The sequence below is a fragment of the Salvia miltiorrhiza genome, chromosome 7 (genome assembly GCF_028751815.1).
Source record: "Salvia miltiorrhiza cultivar Shanhuang (shh) chromosome 7, IMPLAD_Smil_shh, whole genome shotgun sequence".
NCBI lineage: Eukaryota > Viridiplantae > Streptophyta > Magnoliopsida > Lamiales > Lamiaceae > Salvia > Salvia miltiorrhiza.
Genome location: NC_080393.1, coordinates 28,041,215 through 28,068,360, shown reverse-complemented (window position 1 = coordinate 28,068,360; position 27,146 = coordinate 28,041,215). Strand labels below are relative to the sequence as shown.

The following is a 27,146-nucleotide window of genomic DNA, read 5'->3' as shown; positions in this document are numbered from 1 at the left end:
AAAAAAGAGAAAGGTACGCTAGTATTTTGCCAAGTTAAACCAGGGACAAGATGGTAAATTTGAATGGGTATAATAAATAAACTGTAGGCTACAAAACGCTGAACCCAATTAATCCAGAATATTTTCGGCTCCTATAAAACGCATGGCTCATGTTAATTATCATGAGTGGGCCAGTGAAGTGTGGCCCATCATAAGCAATATTGTACAAACTTTCTGTTCCTACAAAACACGCCCTGCAATTGAAAAAAAATCAAAACCTTATGGAAATAAACGAGTTCTCGCACTCTCGCACTCTTTGTTTCTAACCTTCTTAAACCCTTCTCCCTCGTCTGCATCTTCAATTCCAGAGCTTGGGGACACAGCAGCGGATTGAAGAAGAGGTATTTATGGAAGATGATTTCACCTTACTTTTCTCTTTTATGGTGAAGATATTGATTGAATTTTGTTGATGTGATTACTGAAATCCATGTTTATGCGTAAATTGCTGAAATCACGTTTATGTAAATATGTTTGCATTTCCCGATTCCTATATTCTCGCATCGTCTCAGTACCTGCGCGCGTCGAGGCGGTTGCCTTTCGCCGACGAGGCGTGCATACATAAAAATCATACGTAAAAATCTTACAGGGGCACAGCGATTTTCACATTGATATTGGGTTATACTTGTTTGGATATTATCCGCCTCCAGCGATTTTCACAACATTAAATTTTGTACAACCTAGGGTTTATGAAATGGCTATTTTTTTCTTCTTCTTCTTCTTCGTAATTCGGTAGTTTTGTTCTTCGTGATTGGGATGTTTGGTTTGGGATGAGTTATTGATTGTAGGTTTTATTCTTGTTGTGATATAGGGAACCTTGTTAACTGTTGACGGGCAAGATGGCTCATCCAGGTGGCGGAGCTGAAGCGCATGCTCGGTTCAAGCAGTATGAGTACAGAGCAAACTCGAGTCTTGTTCTTACCACGGACTCTCGACCTCGTGACACCCATGAGCCAACTGGGGAGCCAGAGTCATTGTGGGGGAAGATTGACCCTAAATCCTTCGGTGACAGGGCATACAGAGATAAACCTCCTGAGTTGGAGGAGAAGCTTAAGAAATCTAAAAAGAAGAAGGAGCGGGAGCCTGCTCTTGATGCTGCTCCGCCGAGGAGCAAGAAGAGGCGTCTTCAGGAGGAGAGTGTCCTCACCTCATCGGATGAAGGTGTTTACCAGCCCAAGACCAAGGAAACAAGAGCTGCCTATGAAGCCATGCTCAGTGTTATTCAGCAACAACTGGGTGGGCAGCCCTTGAACATTGTCAGTGGTGCTGCTGATGAGATTTTGGCTGTTCTCAAGAATGAGACCATCAAGAATCCTGAGAAGAAAAAGGAGATTGAGAAGTTGTTGAACCCCATAACTAGCACTACTTTTGATGACCTAGTTTCCCTTGGGAAACGCATTACTGATTACCATGATGGTGGCGACGCTGGTGATACTGCCGTTAATAGAGATGATGGACTTGATGATGATGTTGGTGTTGCTGTGGAGTTCGAGGAGAATGAAGAGGAAGAGGAAGAGAGTGATCTGGATATGGTACCCGAGGATGAAGAGGACGACGATGATGTAACTGAAGTAGATGGTTCTGGGGCCATGCAGATGGGTGGGATTGATGACGATGAGGAACAGGAAGCTTTGGAGGGAATGACATTGAACGTGCAGGATATTGATGCATATTGGCTTCAGAGGCAGATCACACAGGCGTATGACCAGAAGATTGATCCGCAACAGAGTCAGAAACTCGCTGAAGAGGTTCTTAAAATCCTTGCCGAAGGCGACGATCGTGAAGTTGAGACAAAGCTGTTGGTGCATCTACAGTTTGATAAGTTTAGTCTTATCAAATTTTTATTGCGTAACCGGTTGAAAGTAGTGTGGTGCACCCGCCTGGCAAGGGCTGAAGACCAAGAGAAGAGAAAGGAGATTGAAGAAGAAATGGTAGGTCTAGGGTCAGATCTTGCTGCCATCCTGGAGCAGTTGCATGCCACTAGAGCGACAGCCAAGGAGAGGCAAAAGAACTTGGAGAAAAGTATTAGGGAGGAGGCTCGCCGACTCAAGGACGAAACTGGTGGGGATGGTGGACGTGAGCGTCGGGATCTGGTTGATAGAGATGCTGATGGTGGTTGGTTAAAGGGACAGCGGCAACTTCTTGACCTTGACAACCTTGCCTTTCAACAAGGTGGCTTGCTGATGGCCAACAAAAAATGTGAGCTTCCAGTGGGTTCTTATAGAAATCATAAGAAGGGTTATGAAGAAGTTCATGTACCAGCTTTGAAGCCCAAGCCATTGGCTGATAACGAAAAGCTTGTGAAGATATCTGACCTGCCCGACTGGGCGCAACCAGCTTTCAGAGGAATGAGCCAGTTGAACAGGGTACAGAGTAAGGTTTATGATTCTGCACTTTTCACACCAGAAAATATCTTGTTATGTGCTCCTACTGGGGCTGGGAAAACAAATGTTGCTATGCTTACCATACTTCAGCAAATTGGTCTGAATAGGAATAATGATGGGTCTTACAACCATAGCAATTATAAGATTGTGTATGTCGCACCTATGAAGGCTCTGGTGGCCGAGGTTGTAGGCAACCTTTCTAATCGCCTGGAGCCATATGGTGTCAAGGTTAGAGAACTGAGTGGAGATCAGTCATTGACGCGTCAGCAGATTGAGGAAACTCAAATTATAGTGACAACCCCTGAGAAGTGGGATATTATTACCAGGAAATCAGGTGATCGTACTTATACACAGCTTGTAAAACTCCTGATTATTGATGAGATCCATCTTCTGCATGATAATAGAGGTCCTGTGCTCGAAAGTATAATTGCAAGAACTGTTCGTCAAATTGAAACTACTAAAGAGCACATTCGGCTTGTTGGCTTATCTGCTACACTTCCAAATTATGAAGATGTTGCTATATTTTTACGAGTTAAACTAGACAAGGGGCTGTTCCACTTTGATAATAGCTACCGGCCTGTTCCTTTGGCTCAGCAGTATGTCGGGATTACAGTAAAGAAACCGTTACAAAGATTTCAATTGATGAATGATGTTTGCTATGAGAAGGTGATCAGCGTCGCTGGAAAGCATCAGGTGTTGATCTTTGTGCACTCAAGGAAGGAGACAACAAAAACTGCCCGCGCAATTCGTGACACGGCCCTTGCTAATGATACTCTGAGTAAATTCTTGAAGGAGGATAGTGCAAGTCGTGAAATTCTCCAGTCTCATACAGAGCTGGTTAAGAGCAGCGATCTTAAGGACCTATTGCCATATGGTTTTGCAATTCATAATGCTGGGATGGTTAGAGCTGATCGCCAAATTGTTGAAGAGCTTTTCGCAGATGGGCATGTGCAAGTCTTGGTTTCTACTGCAACTCTAGCTTGGGGTGTTAATTTGCCTGCTCATACTGTTATTATCAAAGGTACTCAAATCTACAATCCTGAAAAAGGAGCATGGACTGAGTTGAGTCCTCTAGATGTCATGCAGATGCTTGGCCGTGCTGGAAGGCCTCAATATGACACTTATGGTGAAGGAATCATTATAACAGGGCATAGTGAGCTGCAATATTATCTGTCTTTGATGAATCAACAGCTGCCTATTGAAAGTCAGTTTATTTCAAAATTGGCTGATCAGTTAAATGCAGAGATTGTCCTTGGAAGTGTACAGAATGCTAGAGAAGCATGCAAATGGCTCTCATACACTTACCTTTTTGTTCGAATGGTGCGTAATCCTACCCTTTATGGTTTGGCACCCGATGTTTTGAAGACAGATGAGACCTTGGAGGAAAGGAGAGCTGATCTGGTAAGCTTTAAAAGACTGTTTGCTTATTTCTAAACTTTAATTTTGCATTGTATGCTGGATTTATTGTATGCCCGTTGATTTTAAATGGAACAGAATACTGAAATGAAGATTGTTTAAGTAGCTATGTTTCTTTTCCTGTAGAGAAGATTTGATAACCTTGTTTTGCTTTTTCTAATGTTCTTTTGTTTTTGGTGGTAGGCAGGAGGTTGAGGCCTCGTGCTTCTGTTTTTGAGACGTAGCAGTTGAATAAGTTACTTATCTTAGGAGACTATCTTCCTAGGGTTCATACACACCTACTTAACCTTTATAATGCACATGAGGTTATAATACTGTGTTAGCGAATAAGTAATTTGATTATACTGTAATATCATTATTGCGTCATAAATCATAATATATTTTATGAATGAAGCCTTAAATCGTAATTGACCTCTAACAAGCATGCGGCATATTGCACTTGCCAATTGGTTGTGGTTTTGGTTCCTTACAGATCTCTAGACTCCCCAGCATTCCTCCACTGTTGATCAAAGAATAAAAAGATATTGTTACCTTGTTGAATTCTGCATGGTTCATTTTGATTTACCTCAAAATTATTTGGTATAGATTTAATAGGTCTGTTGAATTTAGTAAGAATACCTTTTTTACATGTTACTAATGTTCCACGCTTTTCAGATTCATTCAGCAGCAACAATACTGGACAAGAATAATCTTGTGAAGTATGACAGGAAAAGTGGATATTTCCAGGTCACGGACTTGGGTCGCATTGCTAGCTATTACTATATAACTCACGGGACTATTTCAACGTACAATGAGCATTTGAAGCCAACAATGGGTGATATCGAACTTTGTCGTCTCTTCTCCCTTAGTGAAGAGTTCAAGTACGTCTCTGTGAGACAAGATGAGAAGATGGAGCTGGTCAAGCTCTTAGAGCGAGTCCCAATACCAATCAAAGAGAGTCTTGAGGAACCGAGTGCCAAAATTAATGTTCTTCTTCAAGCCTATATTTCACAGTTGAAGCTTGAAGGACTATCATTGACATCTGATATGGTTTATATCACTCAGGTATGCCTCCTCTTTTCTATCTGACTTTGTGCATGTTTTAAACTTGGATGATCTTCTCGTGCTGCTCTCAGCAACTAGTTCTAACTAACTTTTAATTGCTTTCGCAGAGTGCTGGGCGTCTGATGAGAGCGCTATTTGAGATAGTTGTAAAAAGGGGATGGGCACAATTGGCAGAGAAGGCTCTAAAACTGTGTAAAATGATAGGCAAGAGAATGTGGAGCGTGCAGACACCACTTCGTCAATTCCATGGTATTCCAAATGAAATCTTGATGAAGTTGGAAAAGAAAGATTTGTCCTGGGAAAGGTACTATGATCTCTCTTCACAGGAGATCGGAGAACTTGTCCGTTTCCCTAAAATGGGAAGAACACTTCATAGATGTATTCACCAGTTCCCAAAACTAAACCTGGTTGCACATGTTCAACCCATTACTCGCTCTGTTTTGAAGGTTGAACTGACAATTACGCCGGATTTCCAGTGGGATGACAAGGTCCATGGATATGTTGAGCCTTTCTGGATTATTGTTGAGGATAATGATGGGGAACATATTCTTCATCACGAATATTTCATGTTGAAGAAGCAGTATGTAGATGAGGATCACACGCTGAATTTCACCGTTCCTATATATGAACCACTACCTCCTCAGTATTTCATCAGTGTTGTGTCTGATAGGTGGCTAGGGTCACAGACTGTTCTCCCCGTTTCTTTCAGGCACCTCATTTTGCCTGAGAAATATCCTCCTCCAACTGAGTTGCTTGATTTGCAACCCCTACCCGTTACAGCATTGAGGAATCCAGCGTATGAATCCCTATATCAACAGTTCAAGCATTTCAATCCTGTTCAAACCCAGGTCTTCACTGTCCTGTATAACTCAGATGACAATGTTTTGGTTGCTGCACCGACTGGTAGTGGGAAGACCATATGTGCTGAGTTTGCTATTTTGAGAAATCATCAAAAGGGACCTGAAAGTACCATGAGGGCTGTCTATATTGCTCCTATTGAAGCTCTCGCAAAGGAAAGGTATCAGGATTGGAAGAAGAAATTTGGAGAGGGTCTTGGAATGAAGGTAGTTGAGTTAACTGGGGAGACTGCAACAGACTTGAAACTTCTCGAGAAAGGTCAAATAATCATAAGCACTCCTGAGAAATGGGATGCTTTATCTCGCCGATGGAAACAAAGGAAGCATGTTCAGCAGGTTAGTGTGTTCATTATTGATGAACTTCATTTGATTGGAGGTCAAGGTGGGCCTATCCTGGAGGTCATAGTCTCTAGGATGAGGTACATTGCTAGTCAGCTGGAGAACAAGATTCGTATTGTTGCCCTGTCAAGTTCTCTTGCAAATGCCAAGGATTTGGGAGAATGGATTGGCGCTACATCCCACGGTCTTTTCAATTTCCCTCCTGGTGTTAGGCCTGTACCTTTGGAAATTCACATCCAAGGTGTTGACATCGCTAATTTTGAAGCAAGGATGCAAGCCATGACAAAACCTACATACACAGCAATTGTGCAGCATGCTAAGAACGGTAAACCTGCCATTGTATTTGTTCCTACCAGGAAGCATGCCCGTATGACTGCGGTGGACTTGATGACTTATTCAAGTGTGGATAGTGAACAAAAACCCTTGTTCTTATTACAGTCTTCAGAAGAGTTGGCTCCCTTTGTTGCCAACATAAAGGAACCTATGTTGAAGGAGACTATTCAGTTTGGTGTGGGTTATTTGCATGAAGGCCTAAGCAGTACAGATCAGGATATAGTAAAGACATTGTTTGAAACAGGTTGCATTCAAGTCTGTGTGATGAGCAGTACAATGTGTTGGGGAGTCCCACTTTCTGCTCATCTGGTAGTGGTTATGGGAACACAGTACTATGATGGCAGAGAAAATGCTCATAGTGATTATCCAGTCACTGATTTACTGCAGATGATGGGTCATGCCAGTCGACCGCTAGTAGACAATTCTGGAAAATGCGTCATCCTCTGTCATGCCCCACGCAAAGAATATTACAAGAAATTCCTCTATGAAGCTTTCCCGGTTGAAAGCCATTTGCATCATTATCTGCATGATAATCTAAATGCCGAGGTGGTGGTTGGGGTCATCCAAAACAAGCAGGATGCCGTGGACTACCTGACTTGGACATTTATCTATAGAAGGCTGACTCAGAACCCAAACTATTACAATCTTCAAGGTGTCAGTCACAGGCATCTCTCAGATCACCTGTCCGAGCTCGTGGAGAGCACCATCAGTGATCTAGAAGCGAGTAAATGTGTTGAAGTTGAGGATGACTATTTACTGGCCCCTGCAAATCTTGGCCTGATTGCTTCTTATTACTATATTAGTTACACAACAATTGAGCGCTTCAGTTCCTCTCTGACTTCTAAAACAAAGATGAAGGGTCTCTTGGAAATCTTGGCTTCAGCCTCAGAGTACGAGCAGCTTCCAATAAGACCTGGAGAAGAAGAGTTGATAAGAAGGTTAATACATCATCAGCGCTTCTCCTTTGAAAATCCCAAGTACACGGATCCAAATGTCAAAGCAAATGCACTACTGCAAGCTCACTTCTCCAGGCAGACAATTGGTGGAGATTTGTCTTCTGACCAGCAGGAGGTGCTTATCTATGCAAGCAGGCTTCTTCAGGCCATGGTTGATGTAATTTCGAGCAATGGCTGGCTCAGCCTGGCCCTTCTTGCCATGGAAGTAAGTCAGATGGTAACGCAGGGAATGTGGGAGCGCGATTCAATGCTCCTCCAACTTCCTCACTTCACCAAGGAATTGGCTAAGAGGTGCCAGGAAAATCCTGGGAAAAATATTGAGACAATCTTCGATCTGCTGGAAATGGAGGATGATGAAAGGCGGGAGCTATTGCAAATCTCTGATACACAGTTGATGGACATTGCTCGGTTTTGTAATCGCTTTCCCAACATTGATCTGACCTATGATGTGCTGAACAGTGAGAATGTCACATGTGGGGAGAAAGTTTATGTACAAGTCAGCCTCGAACGTGATCTTGAAGGAAGAACAGAGGTTGGACCTGTTGACGCCCCCAGATATCCTAAATCGAAAGAAGAGGGATGGTGGCTGGTGGTTGGTGATACCAAAACCAGTCAGTTGCTTGCTATCAAAAGGGTCACTTTCCAGAGGAAGTCCAGGGTGAAACTCGACTTTGATGCACCTACAGAACCCGGAAAAAAGACATACACACTATATTATATGTGCGATTCTTATCTAGGTTGTGATCAAGAGTATAGCTTCACTGTGGACGTCAAGGAAGCAGGAACACTGGAAGAGGATAGTTAGATGATGGTTCCCTGCTGGCCTAACCTGCTTGACAACGCGTCATCCTGTAAGTCCTCAGAAAGCTATCTGATTTTTTCTTCGTTTTATTGCCTTGTTGCATATACACTTCTGGTCAGTAATATCTAATTTGAAAATCTGCATTATCTTATTAATTGCTCTGTAATGGTGCTGAATATTTTGAAAAGATTATAATATTGAACATCCTTGGATGAAAATTCTCTGTAACTTGTACGTTGACCAATCCTATTCTTGCTGCTTATAAAAAGTCAAAATCCAAGACGAGTTTCATATGTTTCTTAGTGAGTACGATAGTCATTCAACGTGTTCTACATTAACGGAATATCAACATCTCTTGATTCTTTGTTATGTTCTGCAGATTTCACTGTGGTGCATATCGTACTGCGGCTAGCTGTTGGAACTCCCGGACACTTACTGCGTCTAGCTTCTGCAGTTTTTCGTTGGTTTGAACTCGTATAAGTAAACATCTATTTATCCCTGTGTTCTGTAACAACTACCGGTCTGCTCGCAATTTTTGGCTTAGCCATGAGAATGTTACTCCTGTTGTAATTTGGTTGGTATTTTCCATTATATTCTGCTTTTGAATGTTGGTTGGCATGGGGGAACAAATTTGACATTTGTTGATGAAATCCAACATGAAGGTAACAAATTTAAAATTACTTGTAGTTGTATAATTATGAAACCTGGTATGAATCTAACGTGAAAAAACAGGTTACATCATTATTATATTGCATCGGTTAAGTCATATATGGACATTTAAGGCTTTCATCTTAACTTCAATCTGGAGGTAATTGGTAATCTATAGTATATAGAAGAGGAGTTTTTTGTCTCTATTTTTTTTTCTCTCTTCTCCCATTAATTTTTTCACTATTTGTTTTCTCTCTTTTTTATACAATTTTAATTATTTTCTAAATATCATCAAATTTAATTTATGAACAAATATTTAATATGCATTTTAAGTTTAAGTTCGTAACAAGATCTTTAATGCGGTATTAAATCATCAAAAATGAATTTAAAATGAATATGTTATTAAAATTTTAAAATATGTTATATTCTTTCTCTTTGTTAAAATTTTACAACTTTTTTATTTATTTTGTTTATTTATTATTATGTGGAATACTATATTATAATAATAATGTGTATATTAATTTTGTTATCAAATAATTTAAAATTATTTAGTGACTATAATTATCATTACACTTTATACATAGTTGAAAATTACGTTTTTAAATTCGGGATTTTATTGAGTTATTGATATTTTATTTTTAAATCATATTTTGCATTTATTTATATTTTGATTATGTTTAATATTTATATTTATTTATTTAAAATATCATTTAATTTTGATTTTATCGTGCATCGTACGGATGGACGTACTAGTTATGTAAAAAATTTAAATAACTGAAAAATCGTTTATCTTGAAGCATAATTTTTTAATTCATGTGTTACATTATTGACACTTGGTATGTGCTCGTGAGGAGTACTTTTTTATTTTTTAGTTTTTTTATTACTAATGTGTAACCATTAAGAATCATCTCAATCATTCTTGGTAAATTTTGTCTTTGTCCACAAAAATTATTTTAAAAGAGAACGGTACAAATTTTAATAAAAATAGTTGAGTGTATTGTGAGTGGTGAATGAGACTCACTTAAGTAATATTAACAATGATAATTAATTATATTATGAGTGGAGAAATGAATTCATTATGTGATAAAAATTAATTTTTGTGCACGCTCTAAAATAGCCAAAGAGATTTTTTTTTTGTGAATGAAGTAATGTTTTATTGGATATAATAATCTTTTTATCAAATTTGAAAATAACTTATCACTAACTTTTTAAACATATGAATTAAGGTGTTCACTTTTTTTTTTTGGTTTCTTGCATATAACAAAAAGGTGGAAAAGGGAAATGGAAAAACATCTTTTACTATATATTTTTCTATTATAATTTGACATGTTCTTATAATTAATACTCTCAATGGTATCACTTTGATATGAAGTACTCCCTCCGTCCACAAAGAGTGTGTGGTAGAGTGGAGAGTATAAGTTTTAATAAAATAATTGAAACATGTGATTTTAATATTGAAAGAGTCCACAAATGATAGTATTTACTATTTAGGGATTGAGCCTATCAAATTGTAAAAATAGGGAGTGAGTATTTTGTAAAAGTTGATTATGATTAAGGTCTAAAATAAAAGAGGGAGTTTTCAAAAAAGGAAAACACACACTCTTTGTGGACGAACGAAAAAATAGTAATAAACACACACACAAAGGAGGGAGTATGAGTTTCTTAAAACTTTTACTTAGTACGTTCTTCCGTGCGATGTACGAATCACGATATATTTATTTATTTTTAAAATTTCAAATTATGTAAAAATGTCAAAATATTTATATTAATTGATATAAAAAAATTATGTAAATTTAAAAATTAGTATTAGATTTAAAATACTGTATAATAGTAATATTATCAACTTAAATTAAAGATGTATAGTAATTAAATTTATAGATTCTAAGACTAATAATTTAATTCAATCTCATTTTAAGCAAATAATATCAAACCATCAATATTGTTCGCCCTGAGACGAGTATATACTGTGTATGGGGGGGGATACATCAATGACCAATTTTGCTCGTTTTTTACTTGAGTATTCTAAGACATTCTAGCTGATAATGATTCAGCTGAATGACATCAACAAACATAAATTAGTTGACTGATGTCCAAATAATCCCTGCCTAGCAGAGTGATCGGTTAGCTACGCTACTAATTGCTTGTCAACAAATCAGTTGAACTAGTAACAGAAGCGTGAGCGGAATGTGATGGAAAGTTTAACTCGCTTAGAATATCTTTTAAGTTATTTTTTTAGTTAAGTTAAAGTGCAGTTTAAAGATCAGTGACTTGAGTCAATCAGATAAAACTTGAATTCAATTTTATACTTATGTTGAATGCAATGTTTGTGGTCAGTATGCTAAAAGGTTTATCATATAAAGCAATACTAAACTGAAGTGTTGATTGTAAAAACACAATCAATTTTACTTGGTTTGCATATAGTCAATTTGAAAAATAGTTTAAGAAAATACAACAAAACTGAAGTAAACACTGAAAGTACAACATATAAGCAATTTTACGTGGTTCGAAGCAACTCTCCTGCTTCCAAAACTCTTATACAGGGGAATCATTAACTTTGAATTCATTGTTTTATAGCTGCAAGTAAACTTGACTAGTCAGTTCTGTTAGACTGATCATACAGGTTATGCGGCCGTGACCGTTGAGTAATTTATGCGGTTGTCACCAACTTTAAGACTTCTCACTCGAAGCTTAATTGTCAACTTCTTCTCTTATCTTTTACAATGAGTGACAGTTTTAGAAGAGGAGTTTCTCCAACTAAGTGAACGCACTATTACAATGAAGAACAATTGAGTATAGTCAGTGTGTTCAATTATAGGCTTGGATGTTTAATGAAGAATGCATAGTACAAAAACTATAAATATATTCTCAAGTATGAAATTGAAATTTTACAATGAAGAATGAATTCATGTTCGGACTATTGTTGTTATCAGAAGTTAACCATAAAGGTTAGAGTTCTTAAGAACACAATGATATGCCCTATCGGGTTATAGGTTATTCGAGTGCGGGCTAATCGGATTGAAAATTTTTTCGGGTTATAAATTTTCAACCCTATCCCTAAATGTTTGGATTTTGGGATAGCCCATCAGGCTAATCGGGCTCAAAAATTTATTTAAAAAAATTAACCAATATATTTCTCTTGACAATATTATATTTGTAATTAATAAATACACGTATAAATAAGTAACATTTCAACATCGACTAACATAATAACTAATGTGCAAGTCTTAGAGATATAAAGATGCAATATTTTTATTAAATAAGTATCATTTTTACTTTTACATCTGAATATTTTATTTTAAGTTTGTATTAAAAATACAGAGAAGTGAAATGATGAGTATAACTTCTAATATTGAATCAAAATATATTTCACAAACTTTTGAAAAAAAATATATCTTACGATACAAATTTTCATAAGCAAAGTAATGAAGTTGAAAATCAAATAACGAGAACATTTTCATATAATTAAGCGAACATATTATTTTCGTGGTTAGCCCTATAGAATTTCGGGTTAATTTCGAGCCGACCCTATCGGGTGCTAGGCTATTCGGTTACAGGCTAATCGGATTGTAATTTTATCAGGTTAAAAAAATTCAGCCCTAACCCTTTCGGATTGGCGGGTTAATCGGGCTAGCCCAAGGGTTTCGGGCTAGATTGCCATTCCTAGAGTCTGATGATGAGTGAAATATGTAATAGCTTTGATCACGACACGCGTGTTCCACGACATAGGAAGATGACAACGATCAAGGGAAGATATTGGTACAGGGATGTGAGATGCACTCGCTAGAGAGTGGTATCTTACAGGGCTGGGTATACCTATCGTGGGTAGAAATACCTTACAGGGGTTGGGTACCCATTGATGGAAATGATATCTTACGGTGCTAAGTACTCGGAGTGAGTTACTAAACTAACATCTCTAATTTCTACATCCACCAGATGCTGCCATCTAGCCGTGGAACAAGAGATAAATTATTAATTGTTAGTGATAGATCATTAAGCTTATTGTCGTCACACTCACAAATGCATGCGAAGCCCGTGAGAAAAGACTAAAATGCCCTTATCATGTAAAGCCTATAAATAGCAGATCATTATGTATCATAAGATTTATGTACAATAGATCCGAACGGTCTCTCTTCAAGTGTTTTTCGTCTATTTTCTACTATTCTCATAAGAATTTGCTATCAAGTGATCTATAATCAATCTCAACGGTCTATTTTGTACTTCTCATTTACGAATCCAATAGAGTCGTTGTAGAGAGCTTTCTTCAAATCTAATATGTTGTCTGTTGAAATCTTCGGCTGTGATTGTTGGACATCCATGTACTTTCTTCTGAAAATGAGATATTCATATTTAATGCAATATTTGTAGCATTAAATGTCCAAAATAGCTTGATACGCTTTAAAGTTTAGGTTTACTTTGCTCTTTTGACTTTAGGGCTGACGCCGCATTAGTAAGTCTGAACACATGTTATCTTCAGATTCTTTAGTCAGTCAGCTTGAGTAGACTGATGCTTCATTCAGTTTACATTCCATATTTAGCGAAGTCTTCGTGCTGGTGGCATGGCCCGAACTTGATCAGCTTGACCATCTGTTGATTCTTCAGACTGAGAAATATATCTTCATCAGTCTATTTCTTCTCATCAAGTGGATCTTCTGTTGGATTTCTTTTGCAGTTGGATCTGCAACTGGGATTTCAGCAACCTTCGACCTTTTCATATAACTTTTTCTAAGTCATTTCTTCTTAGACTTAGATTTAAGCTGGGAATTTCCTGATCCTTCAGCTGATTTTGGTCACCATCAGAATATGCATCGTTGTGTTTTGGCATTAATTAAAACCTAGAATTTTTTCAACAAATATAACAAAATTAATAACCATCATTTAATATGGGTCGGAGGTCAAAAATTGAAAAGTTCATCATTAAGCGATGGGTTGTTCATAAAAAAGCAAAATGGAAAAATAGAAAAAAAATATAAAAAAATTCAAGACTCTTTTTTTCTTTGGGAATGCAAGTATATCCCTTGACATTCTTTACTAGTTCATAGAAAGTGAAAAATGATTTTTTGTATTTATTTGATCATCAGGATTGGAGGGGCTCGAACCCGCAGCTTCTGCCTTAACAGGGCTGTGCTCTAACAATTTTGGGCTCTTAAAAGTCCAAATGATATTGTTGGCCTCCGAGCAAGTATGTACGGGTGTGTGGGGGAGGGGGGGATACACCTGTTTACAGCTTTTTGTGTTTTCTCGTTTTCTCTGAGTATTGAACAACTTACTAATAATGAGTCAGTAAGTGAATAAAAAGTCTTATGACTGATAGCAATCTCACTGATGCATAAAGTAGGTTAACTATTAGTGGTTTAGACAAACAAGAGATACTATTTAATATATCAAGCAGAATTCGGTAGACTAGCTCTCCTTTATCATTCTCGATCATGTGATACCCCCTTTCTTAGGCACCACATGTATCGGGTTGACCCATTCACTATCAGCCACCGGATAGATGATTCTTTCAGCAAGGAGCTTGAAAATCTCTTTCTTGACCACTTCCTATAGATTCGGATTTAGCCTTCTTTGTGCATCACGTACATGTTTTACTCCTTCTTCGAGTATGATCCTATGCATGCACGTAGCAAGACTAATTCCTCTTATGTCAAATAAGCTCGAGCATATTGCTCTCTTATTTCTCTTCAAAACTTTCACTAACTTGGTTCAACCTAAAGTGTACTCTCAAAATTGCTCGCAAGAGAACGAGGTCAATCATAGAGTGACAAGTTGATCCAAGTCGTATTGCACGAGAAAGACTTAACAGGGCTAATTATCGATGTGTTAAACACGTAAAAACAGTAACTCCTAAACATTCTAACCAATATTCAAGTGATCAAGTAGTGTGTATCTAAAACAATGAGAAATAAATTCAAGATTAGTAAGCAAATAAAAGTTCAAAGATTAAACGATTCTAGGGAGATGGGTCATCTTCTCGGGAAATCAATAAACAAGTGAAAATCATGCACAATTCATAAACCCATAAAAATCTCCTAACGTAGGTGCTCAAACCATAGTTTTCACATTCAAGCATGAGTCTACGCTAATTAAATCATATGAATTCATTCAATTATTAGAATACACGTTTCCGATTAAGTCTAATTCCAATTCAACCACGGTCAAGCAACGAGTTCTTCTCTCGATCTCACATGTTGCAAACAAAATCAAGCAGTGATCAATTGCTAAATTGAATATCATACAATTGAATCGGATAAAGTGCATCAATAAATCACAAGCAAATCAAGTAAACCCAATTGAATCCCCTAACCCTAGATTATGGAAGTTAATTCATTATGCTGTAAAAATAAAAGAAATAGCAAAAGTAATCCATACAATCAAAGCAAAGAAGGAAGTTAAAGAAATTCTTGCTAAATAGAAGTGCAATCCGTTCCTAATGCGTAGAGAAATTGAAACTAGATGAAAAACTAAAGTTATCCTATTGTTCTTGCTTCCTAAGAGTGAAAGGAAAAAAGTTCTAAGTGAAAAGATAGTGTTTGAACATCTAAAAACCGTCTTTCATAAGTAAAATCCCGTCAGAAAACCGTCAGGGTCAGCCCGGTTGACAGTGTGCTACGGCTCACTCAATATTCTACCTATTTTTCTTCTAACAGTCAGCCTGGTTGACTGCGAGCCGGGGCGCGTTGCATTTTTTGCCCAATTTTCTTCAACTAGCACCCCGGTTCATAGTGTGCCACGGCTAGCAAGACTTACACATCCTATTTTGCATCATTGTGAGCTTACTTCACGATCCTCAAACGCTTTAACATCGATATTCTTTCTTCCACACCTAAAGCATCACAATTAAACACTAAGCATAATTTAACACGAAATTATCACTACACCACACAACTTTTGCAATAAAATACGACTAAACTAACAAAAGACAATGACACAAACTACGACAAAACACCATGAAAGAATCTTGAGCATAGGTGAGCATGTTGTCATTTAGTCAATCTGATAGGTTAAACTAATGCTAATTTTGTATAATTTTCTTCGGGATCAAATATGAAATATTTACTTATGTTCTAATTTTGTTGTCTCGGGATTTTATGCTCGAATTGATTAATAAGTGTTGGGAACTTAATGAAATATCCTAATCTTAGTTTTAATGATACCAAAATCAATAGGTTTCTCTTGTAATAGACTAGAACTGTTCGAACTCATGTGTTAGAGTTCTTTTTCTAGTTTAGTTGTGGTTCTGAAGACTGAAGACTGAAGCCGAAGGACTGAAGACTGAAGATGCCGATCGATGTAACGATTAAGGCAAAGTCAAATACTGATATTTGACTAACCAGTCCAAGAATTAGTTACAACTGATTATTTAATGCGAGCCACGTGGATTCAGTGGACTGATACTAAAGTCAAGTATCAGTTAAACAATCTTCCTCGGACCGAACCTCTAAAGTTTAAAGGAAGCCACGCACTCCAAAAGTACAGCCGCATTAAATGCAGAGATCTCAGGATCGTCCTTTCTCTGCAGAGGCCACTCCTTTTGGTGACTACCTTTTTCAGAGATGTCCTATCTTCTACTCTTCAAAGTAGCCGTTCTCACCAAACAAATGAACCTCGAAGATTGAAGCCTCAGCCCAAGTTCAAATTACTCTCTAACGGAAGAATTCTTGAAGACCATTTCAGCCAACGGATCTATTCAAGACGTCTCCTATAAATAGAGCTCGAGGATCACTTCAATCTTCACCGATTCAACTACATAAGCTGAAACGCTACCAAATTTGTTACTCAACATTCAAAGCCATTCCAAAGTTTGAATCGAAGAAGAGAATCACAAAGCCAAAAATTAGTCACTGTTGATTACATACATTCTCTTAGAACTTAGGCAAATATTGTATACCCAAAGCCTAGGTATAACTGATTACAGAGAACCTGTTCTTTGTAATCTAGTTGACAAGTTTTCAAACCTCTTTTCAATTGACCGAATCGAGAGTTTGAGTTGTAAGGAGTTCAGACCAGTGCTCTGTCTCCGAAGAGATCTTAGTGCCCAGTGTGTGCGCTAAGAGTGAGAAATCCAACTAGGTGTGTTGGTACTGAAGATATGATCTTCAGTAGTCCAGGTTTGCTGTGCACCCGTAAGCACACGCCCAGGTTTGCTGTGCACCCGTAAGCACATGTCCAGTGAAGTTTTCGGTCGGATCAACTGACCGTAGATGTAGGAAGTATTTTCCGAACCACGTAAAAATCTTTGTGTTATTTACAACTTTCAGTATTACCTTCTTACTTTTGTTCAGGAGAAAACCCTAGCCGCATGGTGCTCTCTCTCTCTCATGCGATCTCCCTCTCCGCCACGCCGCTGCGGCTGCGGTAGGGTCGTCTTCTGTTCTTCGCCGGCTAGTTTGGCTTTCTCCGGCCCGGCATGGATTCTCGCTTACTTCTTTCGGAGTTTCCTCCTATCTCTTCTAATTTCTCTCGGCCTTCTACGAGGATGCCGTTCAATCCTGTTGGAAATCTTCACCCTTTGGCTGCTCGATCTTTCTTGATTGCTCATGAGTCCGATTCTGTTGATGCCTTGCTGTTTCCAGAAATTAGGGTTCAGCCGCCACCCTTGGTTTCTAGGGTTTCCACGTTAACTGCTCAGCCTTCTCCTGCGGTCCCACCGTTGCCTCTCCATGGGACGCAGTCGCAGTCGCTTTCGTCCGATTCATCGGTGCTCGGCAGGTCCCAGCAGCCGCCACTTGCTGCGGTAAATTTGCCTAGGGTTAACCGATCTTCAGATGTCGACTCTAGGGTGCTTCACACTTCTTCGGTTGTTCCTGTCACTGCTCTTGTGCTTCATGATCCGATGCAGCAGTCAGGGGTTCAGACGGTAAATGCTTCATCTGCCGGTGTGCTCTCTAGCAGCTGTACCGGTATCTGTTTCCCGAAAAACAAGACGCCTCCGACACCGGGGTTTCCTGGAGATGGGCAGCCTTCTCGCCCTCTGCCTGGTTCGACTGATAGGCATGCTAAGGTTAAATCCTTCGCCGAGACGCTAAGATTGAAGTCGGAACTGCCTGCCGATGTTCCTGCTCACGACTTTGCTGTCCTAAAGCCTTCGATGGAAGACGGTCGTCCTTGCCTCAACATCTCTTCGGCTTTCCATCAACGACAAGTCCGCTCGTTCCAATTTGCCTTGCATGGCCGATTGTTTCTTCGCAAAGGGGATGCTCCTCATTTCGCTGCTGATATTTATAATGAGCTCACTGTTATGTGGAAAACGTCGCATCCCTGGGAGGTCATTCCCCTTGGAAAGGGTTTTTTCACTTTGAAATTCTCTTCGCAGGAGGATTATTCCATTGCCTTCTCTAAGGTTTCTTGGCGCCTAAGTACTGGAATCCTACATCTTCAGGCTTGGGTTCCCAAGTTCAATCCTAATAAGGCCACGTCTACTCTTGCTCAAGTTTGGATTCGTATTTTCAATCTCCCACATGATTATTGGCACCCCGAGGTCCTCGCTGGCATCGCTAGGCAGGTTGGAACACCGATTATCATTGATGGTATGTCTGCTAGAGCTTCGGTGGGTTATTTTGCGCGTGTGCTCGTGGAGATGAATGTTGCTTCTGATATTCCAGAGTTTCTGGATGTGAAATGTGGTGATGATATCTATGAAATTGAATTTGGCTATGAGAATTTACCGTTTTTTTGTGGGATTTGCTCCGTGGTGGGCCATGCTACTGATGATTGCAGGAAAAATCGCTCTGAGACTGAACCTTCCTCTCCGGTCCTCCAGAGAAAGGATCAGAATTTCAAAGGACATAGCAGGAAAGGCAACCGGGGATCTGCTAATTCTTGGCAGCCTATTCCCAAAGCCGTCGATGAGAATCTCCATGAGGAGACTCCTCATATCGCTGACTGTCCGAATGATACTGGGGAAAAGAATGGCTTGAACGTGGCTCCGGATCTTGGCGTCTCGACATCAAATTCATTTGCTATTCTTGAGACTGAGGATCCTATAGACAATGGCAAAGGAATGAATTTGCAATCTGTTGATCATGGCAAAGAGTTTCAAGAGGGGGTGGTGGAAGAAGTGGATGAGGAGGTTGACACTGATACGGGCTCTCCGCCTTCAGATAGGATGCCTCCTTTGAAGATTGATTCGGACTTGACTTCTCCCGTCCCATGTTGTAGTGATGTGATGCCAGAAAAGGAGTTGCCGGTGGACCCCCCTCGCAGCCGAGGGCGACCGAAGGGAGCTAACAAGAAGGGGAAGGTTTCTGATTCTTCTATCAAGCACCGACTCCGACGTATTATAGAGAATGGCCATGCAGCTGGCCGGGCTACTGGTGTTTTGCAGGAGGACGTTCTTAACTCTACGGTGCCGGTGGAGTTCTTGAATAAAGTACAACATGCTCAATCTGGAGGAGCGATTCTGCAAAACTTTGTGATTCACTCCTCTTCCGATGCTGCCCGAGCTATGTCGGTGGTGGCCAAAAAGAAGAAATGGGGTGATATGTTGGATGATGATGATGTTGGGGACGAGGATGTGTTTTAAGTTTTTCTTCTTAGCTTTCGTTTCCTTTGTTTTCGTCTTCCCACGGTAGTTTTTACACGGTTTTTGTTTGCTTTTAGTCGGTTTTTTTGTGTTCCGTTCCTTTGTTAGCGTCGGTACTCTATTTTTTCTTTTAATAAAATTTCTATTTCAGCAGCTTACTTGTGTTCAAACTTTCTTAAACTGAAAGCTGATTAACTGCAAAGAGAAACTTAACTTCTGACAATGTGATTAATCTCACTGGCTATTTCGAAACAAAAGTTTTCCGCTGCGTGTGTTATTAGTCTAACTGATCTATCTTCGGATAGTCAGTATGATTCATAACATCTCTCTGTTTAACAAACTTGACTGAAGCTTTACGTGTATCAGTTAAAGTTTCTGACTTAACTGATAACTCCTTACTGAAGAGTATTCAGTATCAGTCAACAACCTTTACCTTGCTAAAATTCTTTTAATTGAAAGATTGTAACAGTTTGTGTTTCAAGTTTCATTTTCAAAAATAGCCTATAGGTGTATTCCCCCCCCCTCTTCCATACATCTATTCGAGACCCTCTAGACCTAATAATAAGTGCACAAAATTGGAGATAGAATTAAGTTGAATGGTCTAAAGAAGATTTGAAGTTCGTCTCGATACGAATTTATGGATAAAAACAGATTAAAAATTGGATCTAAAACAAAAATAAACGGACTGAAATAAAAACATCGTGCGCGACCCCACAACCGCACCTTGCTTTCACGTTGAATTTCTTTTTCGATTCACGCGAATTAGCAAAAAAGGGAGGCACAGAGAACTAACATCGAGGACAAAAACCTTATTTCTTTCCTTTAAAATAAGGGTTAATTACCGCTGAATTCACGTACATTTTAATTTTTCGATTTTTTCCCATGACCAAAATTTTTTACTTTAAAATATATGAATTGAAAAATTGATATGGATTTTTCCCCGCATCCGTTTTTTCCCCATATTTAATCCGAGCTGGCAGTCAGAAAGTGATTTACATGCATTTTTCACTCCTATGTCGCGTTATTCTTTAGTGTTGTGGGTGATTTTATTGAGTTTGTTGAATTGTCTAGTGTTTAAATTGCATATTTTTATGGAATAGACTACTCGTCCGTGTCGTGCTGTTTTTATAGGTTTTTGGACTCGAATTGAAAAGATTTTGATGATATTGGAGAGAAGTACATGAAGACACGAGTCCGTAGGCGTGAACGAAGCTCAAATCGGATATCGGACGAGGGAAAACGGACGTCGGAAATCCGCTTGCCGGAGGACAAGCGGCCGCATGCCCCGGCCGCGCGACAAGTCAGGGACTTCAAGCAGGCCATGCGGGCTGGGGGCACGGCCGCGTGATGAGACCACACGAGCTCGCGCGGTCTGCCGTGTTTGCCCAATTTTATGAGTTTTTATGAAATACGCGATTTTGGGTATTTTGAGAGCTAGAAGACCTAAGGTATATAAATACTCCCCAAGAACTTATTCTTAAGAGCTTATGCCATATTTTCTATCTTTTGGGAGAGCTGTGACAAACGGAGAACGGATCCAGAGCAAGAACTGAAGAATCTCGATTTTACTACGGTTTTTATTGTTGAATATTTTTTCTGTTTTTTTGAGATATTGATTCTAGTTTATATGTCTATGTGTGGCTAGAACCCCTCTTTCCCAGGGTTTAGGGAGTAAACATGATTTGAATTTCTGACTGTTTCGATTCAATTAATCAAGAATATTATTTCTTTTTATGTTCTTGCTTATATTGTTTGCTTTATTGCTTGATCACCAATTTAGCATAATCATAGGTTTTAATTTGAGATTGGGAGATGATAATTATTACCTGAACTAAGAACATATAACACATATATTTAATTCTAAAGGGAATTAGTATTTGTGAGGACTTTAATCCTAGAAACTTGTAGGAGTTGCATGTTAGAAGTGTGATCCGGCGACGGTAGCCTTGCATGTAATCAACGGTTTGTATACCACGGGAGTGGGTATAGACTAGCTTTGAATTGGTCTTAGGAAAATTATCTTGATGATTGAATTGAACCTGTTAGTTATTAGAATCTGTTGAAACCTTTACCTTGAGAAATTTTCTCTCATATCTGTTTCTCCATATTTCTCAGTTTAATGTATTTCTTTCATGTTGTTTATTTAATTTGTTCTTTAAAACAAAAACTCATCTTTTCGATTATTCAGATAGAGGATTAGAATCTAGGATATGAATTAATATTAATTGGTCTCTGTGGAATACGACCTTGCTTGCAACTGTACACAATTGCACCTATACACTTGCGGCGTGTGAAAGAAATTAGAGAACAGAAAGCCAGCTTGTATTCGTCGTCCATTAATTGAAACGACGCCGTTGGACATTCAATTAAAATGGTGTCACTTAAGTTGTGGATGTTGAGAAATTAACCCAAAAATTAGGGTTTGGCTGCCTCCGGCGTGGAGGAACTTCACACCAACGTTCAACTAAAAAAGGGTGTCCATCTTTCGGTCATCTGGTTTTTCACCTCTCCGGTATTTTTACGCCAAGAGTTTTAATCAATATCCCCTGAAGTCCGAGTAAGGGAATAAACTGAAGCCGTCGTTAATTTCGATTCCGACGAAGTGTCACAATCTCCCAGGTGTGATTGTTCCCTCCTCTCTCCTGAATCTCTGTGAGTTGGTAGATCTTTTGCCCTGTTTCTTTGTGTCCTGAATCTGGGTTTTTTGGATTAAGGTTACATTCGGCGCCGACCGATTTGATGAGTTCTCCTAGACAAATTTCTAGCAGAAAATCTCTTTTTTCTTTAAATAATACTTAAAAAAAAATGAAAGAAGAGGGCTTGGTATAATTGATTATCAGTTCATTTATGAAATTTTCCAATCTCTGAATAATCCTGTCAATCTGAAGTTGATTGTTTTCGAAGTTCCTGGTTAAGTTCTGTATTTGTCTCTAATCCTCATCTGCAAGTTACCGCCGGTAGAGGCGAGTTGTTTTTTGTGTTTCGCAGCCAGAATTTCGGAAGTTCCTCTTTACCCTGGTGTTTTTGACAATGACTGAAAGCCCAAGGGGTTGCCAGAGCTGTACAATGGTAGGAGACAGAACATTAAAGTCAAAAAATGGGAATTTAAGACTTGGGCGGTTGATCACCATCAATAATTTTTTGTTTGAACTAGCTTAGGGTTTTATGATTTTAGGAGAATTGCACAGATGGAAAATTTATCTTATGTGGCGTTCATGTCATGTTTTAAACTTAACACCTGGACTAAATTTCGACACATTGGATCTGAGTCATTTCGGCGGTGACCTGATGTGTGTAATTTAGTTATCTAGATTCGAGTTATTTACCGTGTGTTTTATTTAATTTTGTCCAAGTTCGTTAGTATTTTGGCGCAGGAATTGCATGGATTGGAGTTGGAGACTCATGGATAAAGAAGCTCGAGAATAGCGTGAATTTGATGAAGTTCGTATGCTTTTTGAAGAAAATTAGAGATTAGGCTTGGAGTTTATTATTCTAGATTTAATTAAAGCCTAATACTCTTGTGTTTTAATTAATTAATTTGGGCTTTAGTTTGTGAGGGCCGAAAAAAAAACCCATGTTTGGGTGATGGGCGGCACTTAAGGGTTTTTAAACCCTCTTGTTTTGCTTAGTTAGTAGTAGCCGCATAGATTAGGATATATATATATATATATATATATATATATATATATATATATATATATAAAAGTTAGGTTTTATTTTTTGTAATTACCTAAGCACTACACGGTTTTGTCTCTTAGATTAAGAATTGATATTGTTTTCTCTGCTTTTTACTTGGAACTTGGCGGCTAGATTGAAGTGTGCAGCAGACGAATTCTTTGTTTTCAATTGTGGTGACTTTTTTTAATTTTTAATTGTAATTTATTTTCTTATTTTATGTTTGCTTTTATTTATCTGATTATTTATAGTTTAATTATGAGTAGCTAATTTTCTTGACTCGGCGAAAATAATGAAGTATTGATTTAATATCTGTGAGATCTAATTGAGCATATAATTGATTCTTGTTGATTTCGATTTATTCCTTGTGTTTAAAGACAATTTTGATTTAATTTAAGCCTGATCAACTTAGATTTAATTGGATTAAAGTCAATTGGTTCCTCCAATCCGTAATTGTTGGAATATGGCTGATTAGTGATAAAGCTACCATGTTCGTAGTAGGAATAAATTGGTAGACGAATTATTACTTGCGTTCTTGGATAATTTTTCTTAACTGGGTTCCTTCATCTTAATGCTATTAGAATATTTAATCTAGGTCTGACATCTCCAGCTAGGTTATATTTTAATAAGGGAATTAGGCAGGTCTGGCGTCTCCAGCTATCTATCGACACAGTAAGTAGGAATTGGGGTACGTCCGTTGCGTTCACAGTATCCTACAACTGGTTGGTTGATAGAGATTAATTTATCTTTGAGTCGATGAATGAAATTATTAAATTAGTATTAATTTATTCAAGTCGAGTTACTTTTCTTTGATTGATTTCTAGTAATTGGTTATTTGATTTATTTGCTTCCTTAGTTTATTAATAGGGTTAATTGCCCCTAAATACACCACATTTCCTTGAATTCAACAATTGCACATCACCTTTAAAATCCGCCCCTAAATACACCACCTTTCCTTGAATTCTATAATTGCACGTCACCTTTAAATCCGCCCCAAAATACATCACCTTTATATTTTTTCTGTTTTTCCACATGACTAAAAAATCATCAAGAAATAAATTAAAGTGTTAATTTATAAATTTAAATATCTTTTTAGCAGCGAAAATATAATAAAATAAAATTCTTCATTTATTTTTATAAAGAATTTTATTTTATTATATTTCCGCTGCTAAAAAGATATTTAAATTTATATTTAACACTTTAATTAGATTAGGGTGTTACCACTTTAAATAACGTGGCTTCCAGATTGGCAAAACTGTGTCATTTTGAATGTTATGATCGTATGTGTTACCATTTTATTAACGTGGACAATAATTGCATGTTCCCACACTAAGTATACTATGTATGCTTATCCCATATTTAATATTTCAGGTAAATGACATTGGAGGCGCGTGGAGAGTCGAATGGGCGCGTCGAACCTCTTTAAAAAAAAATAAAAAAAAATATTTCTTTCAAACTCATTATATTATTCATGTGGTACTTTTGATTATTGTAACTCTAAATTCCAAATTATATCGAATTCGTGTGAAATTTATTAAAATAAAAGTTTCATTTTATTTTCTTAATGTCATGACTTGTTTATTTTTTTAATTCAAGTTCTTTCTAAAAATTTATTAGAGAATTTATTTCTTTACGAAAATACTTATATATATATATATATAGGGGAGGGCTAGAATAAAAACACTCTTAAGTGTATAAAATATAAATGATTTTCAGCCCTTAGATCATCAAGATCTACGGTTGATTCGTAACCCTGTTGGATGAATTCGTGGTCCTGGGTTCGAATCCCAAAGGTAACAAAAAATTATTTTTCACAATTCGTAACCATGTTTGATGAATTCGTAACCCTGTTGGATAAAATTCTTATATTAAAAAACGTTTATATTTATATTTTAAGAAGTGTTTTTACCTTAGCCCTCCCCTATATATATATATATATATATATATATATATATATATATATATATATATATAATAAGAGCATTTTTTAAGATATAAAATAAGAATCATTTTCAGCCCTTAGATCATCAAAATCTACGGTTGATTCGTATTCCTGTTGGATGGATTTATGGTCCTGAGTTCGAATCCCAAAGGTAACAAAAAATTATTTTTCACAATTCATATCTTTATACAACGAATTCATACGTGTTCTACATAAAATTCATACATTAAAAATTGCTCTTATTTCGTATTTTAAGATGTGCCCTCACGGTAGCCCACCCCTATATATATATATATATATATATATATATATATATATATATATATATATATATATATATATATATATATATATATACGATTTTAAACTTTATAAAGAATTTTATTTTATTATATTTCCGCTGCTAAAATGACATTTAAATTTATAAATTAACACTTTAATTTATTTCTTGGGGATTTCTTAGTCATGTGCAAAAACAGAAAAAAAATATAAAGGTGATGTATTTTGGGACGGATTTAAAGGTGATGTGCAATTGTAAAATTCAAGGAAAGGTGGTGTATTTAGGGGCGGATTTTAAAGGTGATGTGCAATTGTAGAATTCAAGGAAATGTGGTGTATTTAGGGGCAATTAACCCTTATTAATATTTCTCTCAAAATTAAGGCGTGGTGGCTACACCAATTTAGATATCTAGGAAATTGATTGCAATTACCCGTTCTCTGTGGCTCGACCCTACTTGCTACTAAACTATACTAATTCTTAGCTATTGTAGAAGTTATTAATTTGGTGGTATACGATGATCACCATGACCGGAAAACGAATGCGGGGATATTCCCTGTCAATTTTTCAAATTATGTATTTTCAAGTAAATTTTTTTGATCATAAAAAAACCCAAAAATTAAAAAATATATGAATTTTATGGCAATTTACCTTAAATTAAAAACCCTTTTTGGCTCTTTAAAAAAATGGGACACAAAAACAAGAACAGTTCGAGGCTTGGCGGCGCACAACTGGAGAACACCAACTTTCTACATTCTTTAAGTTAAGTAGATAGTTTAGAATTTACTAATTTCTTTAGCAATTGTGATGCCATCCAGTAGAATAAGAATAGGAGAATAGTTAAATTGGACAATTTCTAAACTTTCATTTCCGCGAAAATGATTATGTAAGTTCATGTTTAATTTATTTCAATTTCCATTTCTCTTTTCACATTTCAATTGCTTTTGTTCTATAATGAATTCAATTGATTGTTTACGTAAGTGATGTGAGGATATATACTATTAATTATAGGTTAATTCGTTGGATTAATTAGTTATCATTTAATTTGATTTAAGATTTATTTGTTTGAATTATTGCTTTTGAGAATCTGATGTTTTTGAGTTTAATTCGTATCTTAATTTATATGCTTTGATTTGTGGCTTGGCTTCCTAGAACTATAGTTTAGAACTTTAGGTTTATATGCTTTCATTTATTTTATGATACTCATTTCGCCTAGTTAATTTAATGTGCAGATTAGTCTCTGAACTAGACCCCCCTAGGCTATAGCGTTGACCCCCCAATACTCGACCTTCACGCAAAAACTTCCCCAAAAGTTCGAAAAAAAGGTGCATTTAAACCCTCGCGTTTAACGGCGGTTTAACGCCGTTTTCTTTAAATTTTTTTTTCTAGTCATCTTCTCCGGCTGAATTCCTTCAATTTTTCGGCGACATTCATCTGTCGAAAGGGGAAATCCCCAAATCCAGCAAAAACACATCGAAAAACACCAACCGTTCCACTCCCACATTCCTCCAGAATTCATCCCTCATTCAAAGCTCTTGCTGCCTCGTCAAAATCTGAGCCCAACAGTGACGGTTCGAGAGCCCAGAGCCGAAGGCACGGCAAAGGCGGTGCTTCTCCAGAGGAGGTGAAACGCCGCCGGAGTTTTGCGCTTGACAGCAGCCACGACTGCTGTCTGAGTCAACGGGCGGTGGAAAATTTTGATAGAAGAAAATTTGGGCTTTTTGGTGTAATTTCTTTTGGCGAAAGGCAGGGACGAGTGTCACGACCGGCCTTAATTAGGGATAATTAAGCCGGGAAACCATGACTGGGGAAGGGAAATTACGAAGCGGGTTTAGAAAGGGGCGCATAAAAGAATACTCAAAGAGCTTGAATACGCGTGAAATATTCCTTAAAAAGGAAAAAGGCATAGTTCGCA

At 37.6% G+C, this 27,146-nt stretch overlaps 1 protein-coding gene across 1 annotated transcript; it reads left to right on the top strand.

Moving 5' to 3' along the window:
- The first annotated feature begins 111 nt into the window (after positions 1–111).
- LOC130995785 (DExH-box ATP-dependent RNA helicase DExH12-like) lies at positions 112–8,847 on the top strand. Its single transcript, XM_057921197.1, has 5 exons — positions 112–380; positions 848–3,821; positions 4,491–4,880; positions 4,988–8,216; positions 8,547–8,847. The coding sequence occupies exons 2-4, from the start codon at positions 876–878 to the stop codon at positions 8,168–8,170; spliced, it is 6,519 nt and encodes a 2,172-aa protein (XP_057777180.1). The 5' UTR covers positions 112–380; positions 848–875; the 3' UTR covers positions 8,171–8,216; positions 8,547–8,847.
- Positions 8,848–27,146: the final 18,299 nt, after the last annotated feature.